Genomic DNA, 17,583 nt, shown 5'->3' on the forward strand with positions numbered 1-17,583 from the left:
AATATCAAGGTAAATTACAAGAACTGCTTGGTAATTTTAAAGTTAGGCCTGATGAAGTCCAAATTGTGTATTGCCTTTCTTGAAAATCTACTCGAGATTGATATAGTCAATGATGGTTTTCCAATTACCTTGTTTCCCAAAACATTAGTGAAAATATGGGACTCTGTGGAGATATGGAACTCTTAGAAATTCAGGAAGATCAGGGTCTAAAAATGCATCATAAATCATCACGATTTACAATCAAATTCTGAAAACTTGCTCCAGAATTGAAGTATCTCCATCTCAAGCATTCTAGTTGTCACCTAATTTCAATTTTTGGTAAAAAAAAAAAAAAAAAAAAAATATTGCTGCACATCACAATTGCTGCATGACAATTAAATTCATAAAACTGACATACTGTGCACAGCTAACAAACCAACAGCTAACAGACCTTACTTGTACTGCACTCACAAACTATCAACTAGATTTCAAAAGCCTCACGACCAAGAAGCAAACACACAAAGCCTATACAAGCAAGTAGTTCAATTATTATGGTGTAATTTAAGAAAAAATAATGAAATTTAAAATTAATACGTGAATGTATAAAAATATATTTTGAAATTATTAATCGTGGTTGTTGGTATTGGGTTTAACGACACAAGGGCTACTGAGGCCAATTGTGTCTGTTCATAGTTTACTTACACACAGCTTAACATTTTCAGATGTTAAATTATATGCTCCTGTATAGATCAATATGTTTTAAATAGATAAAAAGTTCTATGTTTGCATCACTTCCTACAATATGAGATAAATCATGAGACATTAATCATGAGACATAAATCATGGAGATTGAAAAATGTTTGACCAGATGGTTGAATATAAGGGACAATCAAACAGAAAATGGCGGACCGTAAGCACACTGTAACAAGATGAGCACTGGGGGGGGGATCGCCCAATAACAGGAAGTGATGGGTATGTTGAGTGTGTGTCCAATTCTCAGTCTTGCCAATCCCACTTCCTCTTGTCTGTTTGTTAGAAGCCTGAGAGCCACAGCTTTCGATCTTGTTTCACCTGGTAAAGTTTATTGTTGGTATTTCTTTTCCAGGTCTGCGACTAATTCTCGTAACATGCTTTGCAAATGAAAAGCTTATAGTTGGTGTAAGGAACCTGAGGATGTTGTGAAAAGGTGGGCTGAGGATGTTCAATGGCAATATCTGCACTTTCATTTCTGGAATGCCAGAAGGGACAGGGATCTAACAAAAACTAGTTGAACACGTTAAAGGAGAATAGCTAGCAATGAATGTATTTCAAGGTAGGATGAGAAGAGGAGAAATTCTTCATCAGGGCAAAGAGAGAGAGAGAGAGAGAGTATAAATTATTGCAGGCAAGATGGAAAGCTCAAAAATCTTACTAAGTGCTAACTTTATGGCATATACAGTTCGGCAGTGAAGACAATGCAAGCTAACAGTAGTGAGGCGGTAACTGTACGTGAAGGAAAAACTGCCGGAGCACCTACCATACTGTCAGTATATGTTTTAGAGGCATGGGAATTCAAAGTAGCACGAGCTGAGCGAAACTGTCTGATACTGCAAGGTGTTATAGTATTCTTTCCTCACTGGAGAAAATGTATATTGTGAGAGGCTGAAACATACGTCCAAGGTGGAACAGGTTCATTTGAGTAGTGAAAAATATCACTTAAATCAACATTCCAACTCTGAACAAACTCTCTGATCCTTAGCGAAGCAGGTGAATTTTCATGTGGTTTACTCTCAAAGAAGGAATCCCAATGAGTATTATAAAGATACGCCGAACTCAGGTGCAATGGAAGACTGGATCTTAGCAGTGTAGAGAAGCAATAATGTATTCCCATGAAGATGTAATATATATGAATAATATGAATGTAATAATATGAATATAAAGACTTTGGATTGCGGAAGTCCTGAAAGCTCCCAGTGTAGTCCTCAGAGCACTGTGCTGGATGACATTTAGCTGCTGTAAAGTAGTGCTCCGGCAAAGTCATATATTGGACAACCACAATCCAGGCGTGAATGGTCTAGAGTTCTGTTAAGGTGCAGTAATGTATATTTATCAGCTCCCCATGATATGGACAAGACTGATTGAAGTATATTCAAATGCTTTAGACAAATAGTTCTTAAATGAGTGATGTGAACTTGGAAATTTAGCTTGCCCTCTAATATCAGTCCAAGAAATCTGACGGTATTAACAAGTACAATTGGAGTACTGTTCATTTGTAGTTCAGGATCAGGATGAAGAGCTAGTTGCTTGCAAAAATGAGTGGTAGTGTTATTTCTTTTCTGATAGTCGATAACCATTCTGTGAGGTCCAGTATTCTATTATCTTTATAGAAAGTTGAAGCTGCCATTCAATGGTGTTCGTACTTTGAAACTGACAGGAAATGGTAAAGTCATCTGCATACATGTAAGCCTCAACAGTTTTTGAGATATTTTGTGTCATGTTGCTAATTATACAAGACAATGGTCAGGCCACACCTAGAGTACTGTGTACAGGTCTGGAGGCCTCATTTTAGGACGGATATAGAGTTGCTAGACGGATATAGAGTTGCTACAAAGAAGGGCAACAAGATTGGTGAGGGGAACAAAGGAGTGCTCTTACCAAGAAAGAGCTTAAGTTCTGCAAATTGCAGCACCTGGAGAGTAGGCACCTGCGAGGTGATCTGACTGAGCTGTATAAGGCCTCGAATGGGTTGAGAATGCTGAATTCTGATTGGATTCTTCCACTTGCATAGATTACGAACCTAAGGGGGCATAAATTCAAACTGAGGAAAGACAGTTGTAGAACAGATATGCGGAAATTTGCCTTTCGCCAGTGGGTGGTTAATTGCTGGAACTAACTTCCATACGTCGTTGTGGAAGTTGATAGCTTAAATAAATTCAAGGAGGAACTAGACAAACTTTTGGAAGGAATGGTTGTGTGAATTTTTTTTTGGCTGATGCCACATAAGCTCATTTGCTTGCTTTCTTGCATCACATGCCTCTATTGCTATTACCCCCAGAACACTTTTGCAAACCCCTGGGGGTTCAGAAACCACCGGATGGCTACCGTTGATTTAAGTAAAATTTGAATTTCAGAAAGTTTACGAAATTTAAATTTATGATATATTGCAGAATGTATGTTAACAAAATATTTCAGAAATTAAACCGTTTAGCAAATTTTAACCACTAAATAAATAAATTTAAACTACCTAACAAAAGTTACAAAGTTCTGTCAAAATATCGATAACAAAGGCTATCTGAATATTAAGCTGTAAATTTCCAAATACTTTACAAATTTAAACTTACAATATACAATGGAATTTAAATTAACTAAGTATTACAGAAATTACGCTGCTGACAAAACTTTTAACTACTAGTGAATTTAAATTTAAGCTACCCAATGAAAGTTACAATGTTCCTGACAAAATATCGATAGCAAAGGCTAACTGAATATTAAGCTACAGCCTTCCAAGTACTTATCTAAATACAAAAATAAACTAACCTATGTGGCTATAGGAATCCAAACTAAATATTAACTATGGTTTAGTATATTAAAAAATAAAAAATAAAAAACAAGCTTCAGAAATGAGCAGCCGCATGCTTGTAGTCTTGATCCCAGAGCCCCATAAGTGGGTAGATACCGCAACAGTACAATAGACGATAACCCGGTTGGGCATTAATTTCACAATATGAGAGATGCCAAGTGGATGTTTAATAACTGTAGGATTTAAGGCTAAAAAGCCTCAGACTGCAGGAAGAATTTACTGTCTTAGTATCATTTCTATATACAGTACACCAACCGAACTTGCCCGGTGGATCATTAAACTACATTCCACTTGGCATGTCTCACATTGTGAATTAATTCACAATTGCATTGTCAGCTGTTATACCATTGGAGTATCTACCCACTCAGCAAATGAAGGGCCAAATAGCCCTGAAACCTGGGGTGGCAGTGCCCACTTCTGTACTGGGGAAGCATTACTTATTTGAGGTATAATGAGACAGGCAACTCACTGTTTGTGAAAGAATTCACAATATAAGGTGTTATGTAATGATACACAACTTCGGTTGGTGTATCATTACACAGTAAACCAACTTCAGTTGGTTTACTGTGTGTAGTAATGATGCTAATGAACATTATATGACAGTATAAAAAAATATAAACTATTAAGTAAATCTCACAGAAAAAAATTTTTTTAACAGTCAGACAAACTCAATGGAGGTTTTTTACCCCCTAAAATGTTGTTGTTGTTGCTTGTTTATTGGCGCATTAGTGACTAAGTCTATAATGTGCCAAAACCTGGTCATAAAAAGTAAAATTTTCAGTGGCCTAACGAATTAGGTCACCAAGTCAAAGTATAAAAACAAGTATAAACGGTAAAAGACAAATATCAGTAAACAAGTAACATTAACAAAGTAGATTTTTTAAATATGAGTAAATTGGTTTACTGATTTCAAAAAGCTAAAAACAGCAGACACATGGTCATTGTCGGATAAAACCTGACTGAGTGTATATGGCTCAGTCAGATGGTTAAAAGCGGTAAAACGGATATTGCTAAAATCTGGACAGTCAACTAAAATGTGCCTAATTGATAAAATTGTGCCACAGGACTCACACATAGGAGGTTCATCAGCCCTCAGCAAAAACGAATGAGTCAAATGACTATGTCCTATGCAGGTCCGGGCAAGAACAACTTACGATTCCTGCGCAGACTAGACTGCCATGGTTCAATTACAGGCTTTATATGATATAATTTATTCGTAGTCTGTCTATTCCACGAATCTTGCCATTGGGAGTGTATCTTCTCGTGTATTATTTGCCTGTAGTATGTATAGGGGACTGACAGGCAGCGGTTATTATTGGGAATTGCTGATTTGGCTGCGGTGTCAGCCAAATCATTTCCCCTAATCCCAACATGGCTAGGAATCCAGCAGAAGCGGATATCATATTCACGTTCACGGAGGAAGTGAATCTTCTGCTGAATGCTAGACAGAACTGGATGAGAATTATATCTCACAGTTATTAAAACCTGTAACACGCTGAGAGAGTCGGAATATAAAATGAACCGTTGGTATTGGCATTCACTAATGTGATCCAAGGCTAACTCTATAGCGTGCAGCTCTGCAGTAAATATGCTACATTCAGAGGAAATCTGATCCGATGTAGTGCTGTCTGTAAAAACAGCAGCAGATCCCACATATGATTCCGACTTCGAACCGTCTGTGTAAACTGGCGCGAAGTCAGAATGTTCAGCTTGGTGTGCTGAATGAAACTGCAGGTAGACAGATGATGGAGTGCCCGACTTTCCCAAATTTCTAAAGGAGAAGTCACATGTTGGAACATGAGCATGCCAGGGTGGAAGGGGTTGCTTTGGTGTTTGGGCAACCTTGTCTACCTTGATATTAAGTTCTTTGAGTAGCTCTTGGAGACGAATACCAAAAGGACGATTGGCAGTCTTACGGATGTTGTACAAATTTTCCCATCGTGGCTCAAAAACGAATGGCCACGTAGGATAGTCTGGCAGGGATTTCAGTTTTAAAGCATACTTTAGAGACAACTGCTTACGTCGAAGCGATAACGGCGGTTCGTTTGCTTCGACGTATAAGCTCTGGACAGGAGATGTTCGATATACTCCAATAGCGGTACGGAGAGCCAGATGATGGACAGGATCCAGCCAACAAAATACACTGTCTCTGGCCGAATTGTATACCAGGGACCCGTAATCTAGTCTGGATCATACAAGTGCACGGTAGATGCGTAGTAGGGTGCATCGATCTGCACCCCAAGATGTAGAGGAAAGAGAGCGCAGAATATTCAGCCCTCTTGTGCACTTTGTGCGGAGTTGACGGATGTGATCCAGAAAGGTCAGCTTTTTATCAAATACCAGTCCCAAGAATTTTGTGTCCGCCGCTACTGGAATAGCATTTTGTCCGAGCCTTAATTCAGGTTCAGGATGAAGATTACGCTTACGACAAAAATGTACGCAAACGGTCTTCTCCAGCGAGAACCTGAAGCCATTAGCAAGTGCCCAGGAATTAAGGCGATCAATGGATTTTTGCAGTTGTCTTTCAATAACCCTCATGTTGCATGACTGACAAAATATGCTAAAGTCATCAACAGAGGGCACTGTTTACGGTTGGAGGAAGTTGTTCTGTGATGGAATTTACTTTGACGGCGAAAAGCGTGACACTTAAAACTGATCCTTGTGGCACTCCCTCCTCTTGGCTAAAGGAACGAGAGAGTGAGGAGCCCACACGAACTTGGAAAGATCGATTGGCTAGAAAGTTTTTAATAAAAATGAGGAGTTGCCCTTTAAGACCAAGGCTATGCAGATCTTTTAAGATGCCAAATCTCTAAGTTGTGTCATACGCTTTCTCCATGTCAAAGAACGCTGACACCAAGTGTTCGCGTTTTAGGAAAGCATCCCGGATGGATGTTTCCAGTCTAATAAGATGGTCCAAAGTGGACTGGTTCCTTCGGAAGCTGCATTGGATGCTGGAGAGAAGGTCATTTGATTCTAAATACCAGATTAAACGAAAATTAACCATTCTCTCCAGTATTTTGCACAGACAGCTAGTCAGAGCAATAGGACGATAATTAGTAGTGACTTTTGGATCCTTTCCTGGCTTAGCAAAGGCAAGAACGATTGCCTTGCGCCAGGAATCCAGAAACTGCCCTTCAATAAAGATTCTGTTATACAGAATGAGCAGATAATCCATAGATTTTGGTGAAAGATGCTTAATCATTTCATAATGGATGCCATCTGGTCCAACAGCACTTGCTTTGGAAAGAATAAGAGATCTTTTCAGTTCCTGTATAGTGAATGGCCTGTTGTATGGATAGACGCTCTTAGACTTAAAACTAAGTGCCTGTTTTTCGATTTTATGTTTCAGGACCAGGAACTCTGGGGAATATGAAGATGTTGCAGAAATGTTAGAGAATGTTTCCCCAAGACAATTAGCTATTGCAGTTGGATCTGCAATAGTGCATCCATTATAATCTAGGATTGAAGAAGGGTGGGATGTATATTTTCCCTTCATTTTCTGGTTTTGTCCCAGACCAACTTAGTACTAGGGGACTGAGTAATTGATGAAGTAAAACGGATCCACGATTCCTTTTGACTCTGACGGCGGATGTAGCGTGCACGTTTGGCTTGTGCACGTCTAAAGGCTATAAGGTTGGTCGTGGTAGGATATCGGCAAAATATCCCCCACGCTTTGTTTTGAGCTTTTTTTGCTGTTGTGCATTGTGAATTCCACCAAGGTTTGGTGGAAACCGTGGAAACCGCAGAAACCGCGCAGACGTTTTTGGAACAGCATTTGCAGCTGCTTGGACGATAATTTCTGTGATGTACGTTACTGCATCATTGATAGGCTCCTGACTGACGGTACTGAGGTCAAAATTTGCCTGACGTTGGAAGGCAGTCCGGTCAGCCTGATCCATCTTCCACTGTGGTAACCTGAAAGGAAGACACAGTCTCCCACTATGTAAAGAGGTTATCACAGGGAAGTGATCACTTCCGTATGGGTTCTCCTCCACTTCCCAAGTGAGTGACGGGAGTAGAGAGGGGGAGCAGATAGAGAGATCAATGGCAGAAAAAAGGTAGGCATGTGGAAGGAGGTGTTTGTTCCAGTATTTAAAAGGGAAAGGTCATTGTCATTTAGCATACGCTCTATGACTCATCCCCTTCTGTTGATGTTAGCACTACCCCATAGGGTATTATGTCCATTAAAATCCCCGAGAAGTAAGAAAGGGGGAGGCAACTGCGTTACAAGATCATCAAGGTCTTCCTGGGAGATGGCAGTCCCAGGTGGCAAATAAATAGAGCAGACCGTTAATAAAAATCCCACTGTAAGGCGAATTGCAACCGCTTCTATGCTAGTTGTAATTAGCAAGGGCTGAACTGGGGTCCGGTTGCCCACAAGGATAGCCACTCCTCCATGAGAAGGACCATCCGCAATTCTATCCTTACGAAAAATTGTGATGTTATGCATTGTGGGATCATCGTTTGCCTTTAGATAAGTCTCCTGCAAGCAAAAGCAAACTGGCTCGTGCTTTTGCAGGAGGGCCTTGATGTCATCAATATTTCGCCGGAATCCACGACAATTCCATTGTAGGAATTTAGCCATTATTTTGGCTTGGTGGGTCCATCAGGCGGCTTCCGAGGTGCTGAGGGCTTACTTTTGTCAATCTTGGATTTATCCTTTTTGGGGAAGAATGGACGCTGTCCCATGTCCATTTCTTCCTCCGCAAAGAGTTCCAAGGTTGATTCATCCGGTACCTCCTTATCCTCGACATCCATTGTTTCTGTTATTACTGCTGGCTCTTTACTACTTGGTTTTGGTAGTGGTGGCGCATTAGGAGGTACGGATATAGGAGTGGCGGCTGACTGCGTTTTTTTGGTGGGCTTTTGTGAACTCAATAAATAGCAGGCAATCGGTGTGAATGACTCTCTTGGTGGTACAGTCATCTCAGTTTGTGTACCGATAGTGCACTTTGCAGAAATCTTCTGGGCATATGAAGGCTTCCCGCTATTTATTGGTTGAACGTGTTTTCTAGCCTCTGGGTAGGAGATATTCAGCTCCATTTTCAATTTTTGGATCTCTTTTTCATCCTTCCACCGCTGGCATGCTCTGGAGTAGGCAGGATGATCTTGTTGGCAATTTACACAGATCAGTTTAGAAGCTGAACATTCCATGCTCTCGTGGTCTTTTGCACCACATCGAGCACAGGCAGGGTTACCACGACAAGCCGTTTGTGAGTGGCCATATTTTTGGCATTTAAAACACCTCAGTGGGTTTGGAATATAGATCCTCACTGGGCAGTTTAAATACCCTGCCTTGATGGAACTAGGAGGCCGTGGGGTGTTAAATGTTAGGATGAGAACTCGGGTAGGGACGAGATTCCCTTCCTTCCGCATTGATATTCTCTTGACAGCTGTCACTCCTTGGTCTTTTAGTTCAGAGCAGATCTCTTCTTCAGAGACATGAAGAAGATCCCACTCTGAAATAACACCGCGTGAAGAGTTCAAAGTTTTGTGGGGTGTTACATTGATCGGTATTCCCCCTATGGATGTCGCGTTTAATATTCTTTCTGCTTGCTTTGTATTTAAAGCTTCGAGTAAAAGATCGCCAGAACGCAGCCGTTTTACGGATTTTGGTGATCCTGCCAACCCTTCTAATCCTTTCTGGATGAAGGGTGACATCTTCCCAATTGACTGCTCTCTGGTGGAATGGAGAATGAGGAAAAGCGGTGTTATAGATAGTGGTTTATCCTCAGTTCGGCTCTTTTGGCAGAATTGGTGTCATTCTCATCTGATCGGTTAGGTAGGGGCCTTGTTGGGGCCCCAGAAGAAATAGAATTTAAATTACTCAAAAGAGTAAAGAGAAAGTGTCTGTTGCATAAGTACCTCACCCACCACGGAGCCCTATGAGGGGACGCCCACTCGTGAACTAGCAGGTACTGCGTACACGAATGGGATGCCGAGTTCGCTTAGGAGCACCATACCCACGTTACCAATAAGTCTTTATCCCGTCCCAGGACCAAAGGGAGGGAGACTTATTGGAATGCAGTTGACCCTAGCAGTAAAAAACCACCCGCCGATTGATCCCAGTCGGGCTGGTCCGGGACCTCCCGTCTTGTCGAAGCAGGGGCCAAAGTGGTGTATTAAGGCTAGGCCCCTCAACCACCAGGATCCCCCTTTCCGAAATCCACGGGTCGTGGCGCACAGCTGCACACGCCGGATTCCAAAGATGTAACCCTGGAACCAAGGTATGGGCGTTAGATCCCAGTGATGCTAATCTGGAAAATCAGCAGCATCACTGGGAGGTCCCCTCACCACGTACAGGTGCCCACGTCGAGGGGGCCCCCTAAAATAAAGTAGTTCCAATGTTCACTGCCAGCCAAAGTTTTATTGTAATACAAAACTGTTACAGAAATTGCCATTATACTAGATAACACTTGCCTATAACATGTTCGTATAGATTCTTTAAGGAAATAAGGAACTTGTTCATCTGCAAACATGTCTTCTAAAAATATCCCCCATAGCTTTTTTTTTTTTTTTTTTTTGACATAGCTATTTTCTTATCAGGAACACCTCAGTTTATAATTGAAACAATGACTGGATTACATACTTCCAAAGAATTATGCCATATAAGATGCCATCTAGGTTTTTACTTTCACTGCTGAACAATAAGTATGAGCATGTTGAAGGAATTAATATGAAACTGGCTGAAGCTCCTTGTTTTGGAGTGCAATGTAATGTTTGAAATAACTGAAGAAATAAATCAGTTATGAATTACATAATGCCAGCTCAACCAGAATTTTACAAGACCTACAATGTGTAGACTGACAGATTCGGAGCAAAATATATAGCTGAAAAGATGAATGAATTCATGACTGACATAGGCATTCACAATTTTTTGCTGTTGTGACAGATGCCTGCAGCAATGGTAAAATAAATGAAGCATCTAGCTATATTGCCCATACTCTGAATTTATGAGCTGATGACATATTTAAAGACTACATTAGAGGTGAGCCAAAAGTTCAGGAAATTAACATCATAATATCATAGACTTCGTTCAGTGTGATCCAGACAGAAAAGAAAACACTATACTTCAATTACCAGTAGTTATCAGGTGGGATTTAACTCTATTTTGATTAAAGGTATTGCTTTATTTGAAACAAGTTCTTAAAACTTTTGATGTGAAAGAAGATTTAGCAGTTTCCTTAAGCAAGAAGCACTACATTAATTGTGGATGAAGCCATTTTTAACACAAACACAGAGAAACTGTATGGATTTTAAGCAATTCTATTGTGAAGTAGATGACAATTTTGGAATCTGACCAGTTAAGAATAATTACGGTTGACAAATAGTTAAAAAAAAAAATGAACAGGTAATATCTAAAAGCAAATTTCTTCAGCAAGAAGAAAAACAGCTGTTAACTTCAAAAAAGGAGAAATATGACTTTAAAAGGAATTCATTTTGTTGAAACATATTAGATCCAATATACAGTATAGATGGCTTTCTTAAAATAAAGCAAAAAAAAAAAAAAAAAAAAAATATAAGTACATATGTTGTGATTCCAGAAGGTCTAGTGATTCTGACAAGTCTAGAAATTCTGACAAGAGATCTAGAAAACAGCCACTGAAATGTCATTAGACTCAGACAAATTTGCATTTAGACACTACAAATATTAAAATACAAAATACTTTATTTTTCAAATATAATAAAAGTTTATTCTGTAATTTTAATATCTTTCTATATTCATTTCTTGCATTTTTATATATAATATAATAAAAATAATTACTTTGTCAAAAAATGATATTTTTTTTTATGTTTCTTTTTTATTCCTTCATCAATTAATTATCTAGGGAAAAGCCAAATTCATAGCTCTTCCTCCAACTTTTCTGCATTCAGTGTGAAAGGTGTTTTAATTTGAAAATAAGTTGAAATGTGATTAAGTGGAGGTAGGTTTGATGCATAACTCTAAATATGTCTAAAATTATGAAAAAACATCTTGAGCACTGGAAATTATATCAATAAAAAGTTCTTGCAATAACCAATGCAACTTTAATCAAATGACAGATACAAAAGTAAAAAAATAATAAAATTAGTTAAGAACTAATAAACAAAATAATAATAAAAGAAATAAAAATATAGTACAAGCATTTGCACAACCACTGTACACAGATAAATTGAGTAAGGTCAGTTAACAAGTTCACTGCCTTTACACATATAAGCGTGAAATGACACTACAAGTGATGTGCACATCTGAATTCAAAAGGCACCCAAGCACTGTGCCATAACACATATCAGCAGTCATTCTTAAGTGGTTAACCAACATAAGCATAAAGGCACATGAAATTAACAGCTACTCAGTACTGACACAGTGATTGAATGCTTTACAACAATGCTTGTCTTTTGTTTATAGACTTGGCACACAGTTTTATTTGTTTTCTGCTTGTGTTGATGTGAGCATGTACATGAATAAAGTTTTTATTAAATTTTAAGATTTGTTCCAATTTACAACTCAGTACAAAGGCAAGTGTTTGCTTTCAGCAATGAATACCAAACTTTTAATTTTTCAACCATTATTTACAATTTTTGGAATGCTGGGATGTCAGAATGTTGCAACATTATGAAAATTATGGTGCACTAAATGATTTCATTAAAATTTAGGCGAGAGCGAATGTGTTAAGAATGAATAATACAAAATAAAGTGCTAAAAATATAACATGGCTTTTAAGGCAGAGTGCCTTTTTATAAACTTAACAGTGGGCAGCATACATCACTTTAAATAGCATAGTCATCATGTGACAGAAGCAGCTGGAATGGAAATGCCCGGAGTGAAGAAGACACATTTGAAGCAAATTTTAAAATGCACCAGCACCCATCAAAATAATATTGATAAATACACAAAAGCAGACCAAGAGAGAGAGAGAGAGAGAGAGAGAGAGAGAGAGAGAGAGAGAGAGTGAGAGAGAGAGAGAGAGAGACTTGTCCAGAACAGTACATGGCTCCCTGGCCATGTGCCATTCAGGTCAAGTCTTTCTTGCTCTGCTTTTATATATATGTAAACATTCAGCTGTGACCAATAAACTGATACTTATTTGTAAAACTGCACACTCCAATACAATATATGCAAATCTCTTTATTATGGTTAATATTAGGACCTGCAATAAAAATAAAGTGCCCAAGAGCAAGCAGAAATTGTGCAAATGGTCAATAACCTCAGCATTACAGGTTAAGCTTGTTGTGCTGCTCACACCAGTAATATTGGGCAAGGGCGGAACAAGTAAAACTGGATTACTAGCCTTTCCATATGTTGTGGGTATGGTCCTTCAATTTCCTCCCCATTTTGCTAATATAACGTATCACAAATCAATGTATATTACATGATGTTTATCATATAAAGATATATTGTTTCATTTCAAATGCTATCTGGAAAAGTGACCATATTTCTGGCCTTTATAGCAATCAATAAAGTTTGGAATATATGGCTGGTTATAGGAATTTAAACAGCCCACTTGACTGATGGTGAGTTTGAATAACTCTGGACAGAACATAATGCTTACCACTATGGACAGAACATAAAGAGCTAAATGCTTAGCTCTTTATGTTCCATCAAGATAGGATTACCACTTTTTTGAGTCATGATTCTATTTGCCTCTTTAATTCTGATCAATTCTTGAACTATTTCCTCCTATGGGACAGCTAACAGATCTAATTTTGCTATTACTCTCTTGAATGTGTTTAAGAGTGGCAAGGGAATACACCAAGGGAATACACCATAATAAATTAGGTGGACTTCTGATTAAAATTATTCTCCATACCACACTCAATACCTGCAAGGGAGTAACAACGAGTGGAATCTGTTAAAGAGGTCATATTGAGGCCATTTTACCATTTTGGTGGTGGGGGGGGGGGATTGTGATAGCTTTAGAATTGAAATGATTCATGGTTTAAATGGTGAGAAAAATGTGATTGAAAATTTAAATGAATACCATTTTTTTTGTTCAAAAATCATAATAATTCTTTGTAGTAAATAATTTTTTTATATTCATTTTTCACCAACTCGTATTAAAAAATTTTTTTTTTCCTTCTGTGAGATTTGAAAGCAATTATGAAATAAGAAATTTTTAGAGACACTAAGAACTTGAAATATAAATTTAAATGCTACAAAAGAGATAACGGAAAACTGGGGAAAAAAAAAAAAAAAAAAAAAAAAAAAAACTTACTTTGATTTCAACTGCTATTCGGTCACCTGAAGGAATCTGAAACTGCACTGGTCGAATGGCCTAGAAACATTGATAAATTAATAAATTTATAAATTAAGAGTGGCCAAAAAATTAAAGCATTCTTCACACTGGACATAATGCTACTCTATAAAAAAATGTTTCAAAGCAAGTTACACAAATTAAGAATATTATAAAATAACAGAAGAAAAATAAAACTGAAATGAAACTGAAATTCAGACAGCCAAATGAGAATAAATGCAATCAAAAAGATATAATAATGAAAAATGAAAAAATATCAAATGCATTTCCTTTCTCTCTCTGTATATGTTTTAAGTTAATTTTTGGTACATACACACACACGTTACATTCTTTATCATTTTTCTGCAACTTTTCAACAACTTTTGCAATGCAAAGCATAGTTTGCAATACTTTTATCTTTGCCTTCTTTCCCTTTTCCAATATTACAAGTATATTATTTGATACTGTCATACAAGGATTATCCCAAAGGTATATGCAAATGTGGTTATTTTAAAATGAATTTATTTTATATCATAATTTACATTAAAAACTTTCAATGTAGTTTCCTTCATGCCCTATGATGCTTTCCAACAATTGGATAATTTTTCAATGCCATTTAACTGTCTACTGTGCATTAAGGTCATGACTGAATAAATGCGATCAACATTTCTAAAGACAAAACTCCACTCACATCAAAGATTCCTTGAACTTGAGGAATTGTAATTGCAAGAACTCAGAACTCATATTAGGACTAAGGGGGTGAGGTAGTGCTTCCCACTTGTAATTGGTGAAAACAAGCTATACAGACTGTTGGATATGAGACCTTCCATTATCATGGAGTACGAGCATCAGCTTCCAACATCTGTGGCCACTTCTGACAAATTTTTCGGGCATAATTTCTGACAAAGAAATGTTGCATAGTCACCGCCAGTTACTGATCTTCCAAAGTGGTGCATGATCAGCAGCAATAATGCCCTCATAATCATAAGCCATGATGACTATTTGTCTCACCTTTGATTGTTGCAGGCAACATTTAGAGGGCCATTGCAAAGATGATTGTAACTTCAGTTTGGGTTCAACGTTGCTTGTCCATGTCTCACCAATGACAAAAATGCATTGTAAAAATGTTTCACCTTCTTGTTGGGTGGACATGGTGCATCATAGCCTTAAGTGCCCATGCAACATAATAATTAAAAACACTCACTCACCCTTCTTGTCGGTAATGTGCAAGTAGCTGCATTGCAATTTCTTTATGCTTTGCATGTTGTTCACTTGACATGCAAATGTGGAACCCATCAGAGGCGATCTTTCATTTATTTAACCCCTCAAGTTAAAATTTGGTGAGTTGATTTTGGTATTCCAGATCCACTGGCTATTTCTTCACAAGTGACATGACTGTCTTCCTCCAAAATAGTGAAAATAATGGTTGCCGGAGCAATGTGTGAAAATAATGGTTCCCGGAGCAATGTGGCCTTAGCTGCATTAGCAACTAAGGCCATATTGCTCCGGGAATATGCGGTGGTCATTACCTGACCTTTCCGCATCCTCCATATTTGGTGGTGATGGGCTCGAACCCCGGTCTAATCAAGAAGCGTGTGCTACATACTGCTGCTCCTGCCCATTGATGTGTTGTCTCATAGATGTTTTTGGTCTACCTGAGTATTGCTCTTCAACACTGGTCTGACCTTAATGCAACCTTTGTGAATCGTGCTATAATCAACTGCTGACTCACCACACACTTCAAACAACATTCATAAATTTGTGTCGGCATTTGACTATGTAAAGTTTTGATTTTGATAAAATATCTTTGATCTGAAACCGTAATCTAATGTGAAACAATATTACCATCCAGTTTTAAAAGACTCTACACAAACTTTCAATTCAGGAACTCTGTTTCAAGCACACTAATGGTGAGGTTAATATTTCAAATTATTCAAATCAATCACACAGGCATATGAACTGATGAGCATGTGTGTGGCATTCATTACTTTTGGGATAACCACATATTATTCATATAATAGGCTACAAAAGGCTGGATGGTTTCCTGCAAATAAATCCAGTTGTATCTTTCAGCTTCACCTTGTAATATGAATTAACAATTTCTGAAAAAAATCACAAATGACTAGATTTCACCATCTAGTCATTTGTGATTATAATAATTTGTGATAAATATAGCATTTATTTCAAGTTGCTTCAGAAAGCTGATTGTTGTGTTGCTATGAAAGGCATTATAATAATGATTCAATATTTAAAAAAACAGTCTGGAATTCATCAAATGACTAAATTAGAGTCAAGTTTCAAGTGATGTTCAGTCAACAGATATTCAACTATGTAAAGACATGATAGACTACTGCTGAAAAGGAACGCTAAATATACCACAAAACTATTTCCGAAATTAATGCTACAATTATGAGGGACTGTTTCTCCTTAAGCAGAGAGTTCAGCATTTGCACTATTAACAATGAGTATTGAAGGTTCTAATTTTTATGATTTTATTTTGATTGAGTATCTTGGTACTCAGGTCACAAAATCACACCTCGCCAAGAACAACACTAAATGTAACATTAATTTGCCACATTAGTTTTGTGGTATGTTTAGCATTTTTTTTTTTTACAACAGTCTTGGAAAAACCTCATTTGCCTTTATAGTAAAGATAAATATGATCAATTTCATTTCTTTCTAGGAGACTTTCAAATGCCCAGCAGATATGCAACAATAACAGCAGGTGTGTGCTGCCTTTACTGCTTTTTTTTTTGGAAAAAAGCAGGAAATAGTTTAAAATATGAAACTTTAAAAATTTCTTTCTTAATTTTGATACTATATTGCATTGTAATTTTTCTCTACCTCTTATAATACAACGCTAACCGAGCCTTTGGCTCATCCATGTATTGTAAAGTAATATCAAAAAAAAAGTCTTGTTACCTAAAATCAGGGCAGGTCAAAAAGAGAAGGAAACTGAAGCTCTATATGAAGTTTTCATGTAGCATGTGTCTTTTTTGATATACATTGTCCAGTATATTTTTATGGCTAAACTTTGCTAATTAAATAATTATGATAGAGATCGAAAGTGGATATCACACTGGAGCTATAGTAAAATTCACAATTATGTGACTGTAATAGTCATTTAAATCCATAAGTTTTATTTTATTTCTTTTTTTTTTATTGCATCAAATATATAAGGGTGCCAGCTAGATGGCTAGTACAAAGGGTAAGGGTACTAGGAAAGTTTTGCAATACAGCTTTGTTTATTTAATTTTTTCAAAGTAATTTTCTCTTTGGTGCGTGGTTAAACCACGCACGAAATTATACCGCAAAACTGTCCTTATCTCATTTCGTGACCACGATGCCATCGCGAGCACTTTACACTCTCACTACTAATGAATAACTGAGCCCATCGACTTGGCGCGACGGCTACTATGCACGTATGAACATGTCTCAACATGCAGCAACTTCCTGTGATTCATTGTTGCGTCATATTGCAAAACTTTCCTAGTACCCTTTGTATGATTTGAGTGGCACTGAGTCTAAAGGGGCCCATACACAATCATACCATACATGTATGACATGCTTCGTGTTTGTTCATACCATGTTTGATGTTGAATGCCCATACACCATCATACGTGTGTGACATACACAAAATATGAAATAGTCATTCTTGGACCATCAAATCAAATGGTACTAGTAAGCTATTATAGACAGCAAAGAAGAGGCTTGTATTGCTATTATTCTATCCTTCCTTTGTGCTAATGATAAGCTTTTGGATGAATTACTGTTGACATCACCAGCTGATTACCAGAACTATCTTCGAATGGACCATGCGACATTCATGGA

General features: G+C 37.7%; 1 protein-coding gene across 2 annotated transcripts in view; it reads right to left on the bottom strand.

Moving 5' to 3' along the window:
• Positions 1–17,583, bottom strand: part of Polr1B (RNA polymerase I subunit Rpl135) — a 332,313-nt gene that overhangs the window by 291,259 nt on the left and 23,471 nt on the right. For both annotated transcript variants that reach the window (XM_090381414.1, XM_090381406.1), the window contains exon 3: positions 13,735–13,794. In XM_090381414.1, coding sequence (XP_090237540.1) covers positions 13,735–13,794 — 60 coding nt within the window. The remainder of the gene's footprint in view (positions 1–13,734; positions 13,795–17,583) is intronic.

This window comes from Mastigoproctus giganteus, chromosome 1, assembly GCF_048544385.1.
Source record: "Mastigoproctus giganteus isolate SK-2022 chromosome 1, ASM4854438v1, whole genome shotgun sequence".
Classification (NCBI taxonomy): Eukaryota; Metazoa; Arthropoda; class Arachnida; order Uropygi; family Thelyphonidae; genus Mastigoproctus; species Mastigoproctus giganteus.